This window comes from Cyprinodon variegatus, unplaced genomic scaffold (genome assembly GCF_000732505.1).
Source record: "Cyprinodon variegatus isolate N-32 unplaced genomic scaffold, C_variegatus-1.0 Scaffold472, whole genome shotgun sequence".
Taxonomy (NCBI): domain Eukaryota; kingdom Metazoa; phylum Chordata; class Actinopteri; order Cyprinodontiformes; family Cyprinodontidae; genus Cyprinodon; species Cyprinodon variegatus.
In genome coordinates, this window is record NW_015150925.1 from 624554 (window position 1) to 633930 (window position 9377).

The following is a 9377-nucleotide window of genomic DNA, read 5'->3' on the forward strand; positions in this document are numbered from 1 at the left end:
ATGACGTCTCTCTCCGGCTGAATGACGTCACTCTAACTGGATGATGTCTCTCTCCGGCTGAATGACGTCACTCTAACTGGATGACGTCTCTCTCCAGCTGAATGACGTCACTCTAACTGGATGGCGTCTCCCTCTGGTTGAATGACGTCACTCTAACTGGATGACATCACTCTGGCAGAATGACGTCACTCTGGAAGAATGACGTCACTGTGACGTTACTCTGGCTAATGACCTCTGTCTGGCTAAATAACGTCTAATTCAATTTTAAATCTAATTATTTGTAAAATCTCTGAAGGATTGTAATTATGTAAATTGTGGGGAGTGGCAGCCTAGTGGTTAGGGCATAAAGGATCCTTAGGTTCTGAGTTCGAGCCCAACTCCAATAGACTGCCACTCTGTGTTTTTGAGCAAGACCCTTAACCCCACACTGCTCCCTGAGCACCCCACGATGGCAGCCCACTGCTCCCCAAGGGGAGGGGTTAAATGCATAGAGGGAATTTCACCAATGGAAGATCAATAAAGTTCAATTATAATTAAGTGCCTCGTAGCAGTCCTTATCCTACGGAAAGGTGGTTTTAGTCATAGTTATCTCACCTTTGACCTTCACCTGGTTGGGCAAGCAGGAAGGACAGGGCAGCAGGACAAACTCCTCAGCTTGGTGCATGGAGTAGTCAGTGCTGGCAACAACCACTCGGTCCCCACTTCCCCAGCCCACCACCTTATCGCTCAGCTCCAGGATGGTGTTGTATGTCGACACATCGATTGAAAGAGATGCCTGTGGACGAACTGGAAAGTGAAGATTCATCGTCAGAATCCTACTGAATCCAAATGCTTTCAGTTGTCACGCTGTCTCAGACTTTTCAAGTATTTACATTTTTTTCTTGTACCAGCTACAAAAAGTAATCTGAAAAGAAGACTTCTTTTTACAGAGGACCTACTAAAATTTTGGTTTTCTTTAATTTTCCTTTGGGGTTTTTCCTTCTTCAACCGGCTGCTTTCATTGGAGTTTAGTGCTAGTGTTGAGGAATATGAAGGTCTTAGATCACAAAGGACTAGAAATGTACGATCATTGGTCAAAGTAGAGAGAATATGACACTATTTTTTTCTTACTCAAATTTTTCTTTAACTTTATAAATTACAGTTTGATAAGTAGTATGGAAGTAGTTTAGTTAATCTGATATTAGTATATCAGTGGGAAAGTCAAAGTGTTTATTTAAACAAAAAACATAAACAAAACGGAAGCGCAGAGCTGTGAATCTGTGGACCCCAGAGGCTGTGGGGGGGTGGGGTGCAACCCATCACTGGCAGTCTGGACGTGGGAGAAACACAGGTAAGTGACCACAATCATCTGACAGAAGATGATTATCTGTGTGAGTCAGTTACCAGGTTAACAGTACAGTCCAGAATGGACTGCCAACGACATGCAATGGGTTTGAATCACATGATGCAGCCCCAGTGAGTCGCCAGGGATCAGATCCAGATATGAGAAACAGATCACACATGGACAGTTCTGGAATCCAGAAATCCTGAGCCCAGTCAGGGGTTCCAATCCACACAGGAACAGACAGATCCAGGGTTCCAGGAATCCACAGAGCGGGAAGGAAGGTTCAGAGTCCCATGTGTTAAGGGACAAGGTTAGATAGAAATACACAGATGCAGACAGGCATACACAGTGGTTGAGGGACTGAGACAAGACGTGGTACTGGGATTACTGCAGAACTTTAAAATGGTCTCCACCGAGGAGCCAGGCTTACAGGACTTAAAACTGGACTCCCGCCTAGGAGTCAGGACACGATCAGGAAACAAGACAAACACTAAAACCCTCTCTAACCACAGGCCTCTGGGGACGGGGACATGGAAACTGGAATAACTAAAACTAATGGAACAGAACTAACAAAGCATCAAACATCAAAACAATGATCTGGCCCTGATAGCTGGGCTAAGCCAAAGATAAATCAGAATCAGTCAGTGGATGAGATCAATGATAATGGGGATCCTCTTCCCTCCATTAAAGACATTTCATCCCAGCGCTGCGTGTCCCGTGACATCATCAATGACCCCCTCACCCCCCCACCATGGACTGTTCTCTCTGCTGCCCTCTGGGAAGAGGCTTCACAGCATTCAATGCAGGACCAGCAGGTTCTGCAGCAGATTCTTCCTCACCGCCATCACACTGATGAACTGTTGAGAAAACTCTAAATCACAGACCCTGCATCACACTGACGACACCAAACCAAACACTTCATATTTGCACCATATAAATTAATGCTGTGAACTTCCATATCAATGAGTTTTTCCACCATGTTTTTTCTCCCAAACTGTTTACATTTGATCACTGCTGCACTTTATGGATGGAAATGTCATGAGAGCTGAAGGAAACGTAATTTCGTTTAGTATACAAACTGTGTATACAAAATTACAACAAAGTTTGTTGAAGTCTATCTATTGTGACACAATTGGTTTAAGAACATATTTAATCAAGAAAACAATGATTAGAATTGAAATATTAATAAGTACACTCAACAAAAATATTAACGCAACACTTTTTTATGAGATTAATTCAATGTCGCCCTTTCCCTCAAATATTGTCCCAAACCAGTCTAGATGTGTGATAGTGAGCACTCCTCCTTAGCTGAGCTAATCCATCCCACCTCACAGGTCTGTCATATCAAGATGCCGATTAGACACCATGATTAGTGCAAAGGTTAACGGGGGACATTGTGTATGTGGAAAAACTTTAAGATCTTTGAGTTTATCTCATAAAAAGTGGGAGCAAAACCAAAAGTATTATAGTTTATATTTTGTGATATTTATTCTATATTAAAATAATTATCATAATTGTAATATATTTCTTAATGTCTAGATGGACTGCCCAGTCTGTGGATGTGAGTGGAAACATTGTTTAGATGAACCAACATTAGTGAAATTAACCAAGGGAGGCATTTTGATCAAACCCAGTGATCACAAACTCTATTATTGGTACAGCCCGTCCCTAGAGGGCACTGTTTCTCAGGCTATGCTGCCGTCAAAGGCTCTGCCCTTTTTACTCTTAAGTCAAGAAAACTTGAAATTGTTGATGAAGCTTTTATGAACGTCTATAATGATTTCATAATGTGTGCAGGGTGTTGGTCTGCAAACAGAAAACACTGATGAATGATGATTCAGAGACATGCTTTAAATAAGCAGGAACTCTAAACTCAGCATTCCTAGCATACCTCTAACATCTGCTTTAACTCACCAACATCTCAACAGAAGCTGCTTTTTCCTTCTCTGTGACGGCACCCGGCTGTTGGGGTGCTTCTATCTATCAGCAGAGACCGGCGCACAGACGGTGTCCTGCTAACGCTCCCAATTAGAGACTTGAGGAAATCAAGTCATCCACATCAGCGGCCATGGGATTCCCACAGTGGCTGTTTACATTCCTTCAAACACCAGCTGCAACTGATCTTTCTACCCAAGGTCTATATTTTGTATGATTCAGGGGATCTCAGAGGTATAGTGGATGTTATTAAATCAGACATACTGGTGCAGAGCTCAGTGTTAACATGTTCAAAGACACTGCAGGCAGCTGAGAAAATTACCCAGTTTTCCACACAGGAACCGGACTTGGTAATTGTGACACAGGCCATGAACCTGGTCCTTGTTCAGGCAGACAAATCCAAACTCCTTGCTGATCTTGTGGATGACATCTCCTGTCTGGTTGAAAGGTATTCCATCCTGGGTCTGGACCTGAACAAAGACAGATACGTTCTGGTCACTTTTTCCATCTTTTTCTGGCCACCTGACGAATCATTATTTCATTTAAGTTGGCAGCTTTACACCTGTGTCCAAAAATATCTTCCTATTATGTAATGTCCAGCAACCCAAAGTGACTGAAGGTAGACCCAAACACTGCGACCACCCCTCAGGAGAAGTCTTTAATATGGACAAAAAGAATGAGGCAGACAAACAGAGAGTGGAGCAGTCAGGAGCCATGAGGCCAGAAAATGACATACCAGTGATAAATAAAAACTAAAAGTGGTTCATAGGGGCAATCGGATGGCAATCAGGGAACAGCTGAGGCAGAAAGGAGGTGAGGAGCTGTGGGGGTTTTCTACTGAAGGTTTTATGATCAAACTATATCAGCAGCAGATGTGCTTCTCTGTCTGCAGTCACCTGCAGGTCTGTCTGTGAGCGAGACGTTACAGCAGAGTAGAGCCATAATCATAGCAGTCATAGCAGACAGCTACATGCATCATTTAAGACCTTTTCATTGTTTGTGTCGATGTGGAAAATTCTACTCATGTTTTCTAGATCTAGATTACCTAGATTATGGGCTCTCTCCCAAAGCAGCATTAGCTTCAGGGTAATCGACTGAGAAAGCTACTGAACATTTAAAGAAAAATCCACCTTTTATTGACTGTTTAATGATTAACAGGATACTTTGCCAAAATGTTTTAAACTCTGGATCATTTTCTCTCTAAATAACAAAGTGTTGCTGATCAGCTTAGATCAAAGCTCGTTTAGTGTGTGGTGGGAGGGCAGGGCTAATCATGGCTGTCCCTGACCATAGGTAGACCTGCTCTATGGGCTGCAGTGACAGACGTCCTATATTTCTGGAGAAAGTCCCCGTTTGGGACCAGGCCCAGAAACTGCTGCTAGCTGGTTAGCAGCTGTTAGCGTATAGATGCGGAGCAGATGAGGAAGATGGTCATCAGGAGCGCTCTCAGCCGCCCTGTGCTAATGTGTGTTAATTGATCTGAGTTGATCTGAACTGGGCCGATCGTTGGGATAAATGTTTGCTTCGTTCCCAGGTTAATAAAAAAAGGCTTTTATGTGTTTGTTTTACTGAAGACGAGGAGCAGAAATGTAGAAAAAACCAAACTAATAAACAAACAGTCAGACAGACCTTTGGCTGCAGCTGGAGGAGGAAATACTCAGATTAAATGAACCAGAATAATTAAAAACTCCTCATAAGGAGCTAATCTGATCAGTGGTTCTCCAGGATCAACAAGGGTTCATCTAAAGATGCTTCTAGAACTGACCGGTGACCTTTAGTTTAGATCTGCAGATAGTTAGTCAGGAGAGTTATAAGTTTTTTTGTTTTATGGCTGCGATCTCTGAGCATAGACTTCCAGGCTTAGATCTACTTTTCTACCACTCAGTTTGGATCTATGAAAGTTCCTCATTATAGAAAATAAAAGGCAGTAAAAGGAAAACTGAATGAGACAAGATCTGCATGATCTGAGAATGAAGGAGGAAGAGATAACCGCCTGTTTAATCTGCATCTATTAGGTGGTTTTTACTTCTAGCTCCAAATATTGTGGTGATGAACCTTTTAGTATTTAACCAGGAGAGATAACAAAAATAATAATAATCATAATATGTATGATTAGATTCTGTGTTTGGAGGGATTATTTCCCTGTTTTAGATCAGTGTTAGATTGATAGAAGAACAGAGGAAAAAGATTATAAGACTGATGGAAAGCAGATAGAATGAGAGCGGAGGAAAATAGGAAGACTGATGGAAAGATCAGTTAAAGAGAAGGAGGAAAAATCTACCTGGCAGGAGTCAGCTAGAAAGAACATAAGCTGGAGGGAAGAATGCAGAGAAGACTGATTGACCAGATGGCTCTAATAAACACCACAGAATGATTGATTTCTTAGGAAATAGGAGAGGCACATTCCTGGATTTAACACTTGATTTTTGTTCTTTAAATATCAATACATATTTAAAAATTAATGCAAGCATCACTGTCTCCATTTCCTATTATAATATTGATGATATGTATTTATTTTTATCTATAATCTGGAAATGTCCCCAGACTGAATTTCAGAAGTCTGCTCACCTTATGGGTGCTTCTCAACCATTATAAAGGTGATAATAACAACTCAGATAAATAGGCTGTAAGTTAGTAAAGTTATAAAAAAGTTTTATTTCTGTTGCACCTTTCACAGACGTTGACATAAAAAAAAATCTTCACAAAACTCTAAACATGCTTCAGTGAATGCCAGTCCACGTAAAAACGTCTTTAGGCTAAAACCAGGCTCATTTTTCCAGCCAAAACTGGGGCAGCCATGTTTGTTTTGCCTCTGGTTAACACAGTGATGTCATACATGTCCCAGCATTTCATTGGTCCAACATATTTCTGTATCGATGCCAAACGTATCTGCTGGCTCCTGGCAAAAAGGTTTATTTGGGAGTTTGTGAATTTACAAACGCTGTCAGAATTCATCGTGTTTAGAAGGTAAAACAATCACAGGTTAGCAAGGCAATGAGTTCTAGAACAGGATGTTCTAAAGCAGGACAAAGAGTTTGATTAAACTTCGGAATAGTGGAAACAGAGAGAAATAAAAATCTTTTCAGGTTGAGGCTGGAGCCGATGGAAGAAAGCATTCATGTTGTCTGCTGTTATGGATCGTCCTTCATTCCATGTTGGACAGGAGGAGCCTCAAAGTTCAGCTTTAGAGTTTTTCCATCTCAGTGGGAAAAATCATTACTACAAACACTTTCATATCAATGATCAAATATTATTAATTAAAACCTATGACAATCATAAAACAATTAGAGGCTATTTTTACATAGTTTGTTCTTCCTTTTTTTTTTAGAATTCTCTGGGTTCCCGGCGCCCCCTGGTGGCCCTGGCTGTAAAAAGCACAGATCAACCTTTTTAATAGAGATTTGAACTTGAGAGGCTGCCGTTCATCCAGCAGCTTTTTGTCCCTGAATCTCTTGTTGTCAGTTAGATGAGTCACTCTACACTCTTCTAGATTAAAAAATGAAATATTCAACAGCGCAGAGAAGAAGCCAAACCTGAAGCCACCATCATTAATTATTAATGCTTCCATCAAAGGCTACAGAGAGGAAAGGCATAAGCAGGAAAGGTTTACCTGGATGTCCAAAGGACGGCGGCACAGCTGCTCTGGATGAGCTTGCTGCAGGTCATGGAGCTTCTCCCAGTCTCCAGATCCCCTTTCATCGTCCCGATCAAACCAGTCAGACCACTCTGCTTCTGTGGAACGCACAGCTTGCCTTAATAGTTCAACTGGTTTAGACTCTGATGCTGCTCTAATCATTCTTTTTACAATTATTAAACTAATTATACTATTTTATAATACTACCTTCACTAAAACTAATACTAATACTACTACTATTATTTCTATCTTTACTATGACTAATACCAACACTGCTAACAGTAATACTGCCATTACTAATAATAAAATAATATTATTATTATTACTACTACTATTACTAAAATTACTATTACTAATACTTCTATGTCAAAATTACTTATAAAGAACTTAATAAATAAGTGCTGTACAAGAACAACAAAAACACATGTTAATAAAAACAGAATATTAATACTCTCTTCAAATAAATGCCAATGAATAAAAATGAGTTTTGAGAAGTGATTTAACGTGATCCAGGCTGTGGGCAGATCGAGTTAGGAAAGGCAAATTGTTCCATAGAATAGGAGAAACCAGAGAAAAGGTCTGATCTGCTTTCCTCTAAAGGCCAGTCTGAGGAACTGCTTTTTCTGGAAACAGACTGACATTTTAAAAGCTCCTAAAGGTAAAGGGGAGCTGACCCATTTAAAACGTTATAAGTAATAAAAGAGTCTTAGAATCTATTTGATAAAGCCAGTGTGAAGAGTAGCCAGCCAAGCCTTATATGGTCACGTTTCCTGGTTCCATTAAGAAGCCATCCTGCTGTGTTCTGGAACATTTGTGAAGTGGACCATGGGATGTGGTGGTCTAGTAGTTAGGGCATAGAGCTTGGATCCAAGAATTTAAGCCCCACTCCCACAGCCTGCCAATCTGGGTCCCTGAGCCAGACCCTTAACTCCACACTGCTTCCCAGGCACCACACAATGGCAGCCCACGGAGATGGATTAAATGCAAAGAGTTAATTTCACTGCTCTGTACTCATGAACGTGGAATGACATCGGAATAAAGTTGAATTCTATTCTATCATGTCAAAGTCACTGCATGTGTGATTGATCCATGCCTCTATATATGAATTGCAATAATCTAAACAAGATGTAATGAAGGTATGGATTTATGTCAGGGTTCCCGTGTGTGTGTGTGTGTGTGTGTGTGTGTGTGTGCGTTTGAGTGTGAGTGATGCATCTTCACCTGAGAGGATCTGGGTGGAGTACCTGGGCTGCCTACAAAGGTGGAGCCTGTCAACTTCATCAGAGTGCTGGGATTAAAGGTGCAGCAGAGCCTTCACTCAGAGCTGGATGACTAACATTTACCGGTAGTCTTTCTGGCCATCTCTGGTTAAATCATTTTCTAGTTTGATTATCTCCAGTGAACTTGCCTGAAGTTGCTCATTCCCTGTCCTTATTTTCTCCAGGTTTTTATAAGGCTTGGTTTCAGAGGATTCAGTTCACTGACTCACCTTCCAGTGGACTTGCCAGCTAGTTACCTGCCTGCCCGCTCCACCTGCAACCATCTTCCCTCCACGGCCCACTCAAAGTATTCAGAAGTAAGTCCTCTTTGATTCCAGACGCCACCGTTCACAGAACCTCTCACAGTCCTGAAGGAACTAGAACTGTCTGTTTCTCATTGTTTGGTCAATTAATCCTTTTTTTCCCCCAAATTTTAACCGATTCTGCATGTGGGTCAGAAGTTAAATCCGAACATGACAATTTAAGTTTTGATAAAATCTGCAGGTGGTAAAAACTTGATTTAGTGACAGACTAACTTGTTTATCTAGCTTTGAACAGCTATCAAAAGTGAAATAAGATTCCCTGCAGTTTGAATACCCCCCCCAGCACTTTTTGATGATCGTCCAAAAGTGGAACAAAAAATTTTCCTTCATGTTTTACCAATAGCATTTAATTCTTAGGCATTTTATGTGTTCATCTCAAATAAAAAAACAACAACATAAACAATGAACATTAATAGCAAACAAATACAAAATAAAATCCTATTATAAACCTGCATTTATAAAACTGCAGCTCCTCTGAGTGACTCCATTAGAATAATTTAAACAAAAATTATAGTCAGACTGACTGAATTAGCTTCACTAATTAACAAAAACAGTTGATCCCAGTCTGTTGTCTACATCCAGTCTGTTCTCTACGTCAAGGACTTTTTTGTGTCAATAGGCAACCCTACATCAGAGATAACAAAAATCACATGTGGGGTTCCCCAAGGGTCCATCCTGGGTCCCCTCCTATTCAATTACCCCGTTTACACTACCCTTAAAAAACTGAGCCGAGACCGGTCCGAGCTCAGTAACTGAGATAACTTGTCGTGTGTGAACGGAAACAACCTGAACTGAACCGAGATAGACATAACCGGACCGCGCTAACTGCAGACCAGTTCCCGAGGTGGGTTCGGCTCTGTTTTTTCCTGGCTCGGTTCTCTGATAACAAGAGCGCATGAGCA

General features: G+C 41.1%; 1 protein-coding gene across 1 annotated transcript in view; it reads right to left on the reverse strand.

Moving 5' to 3' along the window:
• Positions 1-9377, reverse strand: part of cemip (cell migration inducing protein, hyaluronan binding) — a 118692-nt gene that overhangs the window by 66302 nt on the left and 43013 nt on the right. The window contains exons 7-9 of the mRNA XM_015389797.1: positions 6870-6991; positions 3582-3729; positions 595-786 (exon numbers count right to left, since the gene is read on the reverse strand). Of these exons, the coding sequence (XP_015245283.1) occupies positions 595-786; positions 3582-3729; positions 6870-6991 (462 nt within the window). The remainder of the gene's footprint in view (positions 1-594; positions 787-3581; positions 3730-6869; positions 6992-9377) is intronic.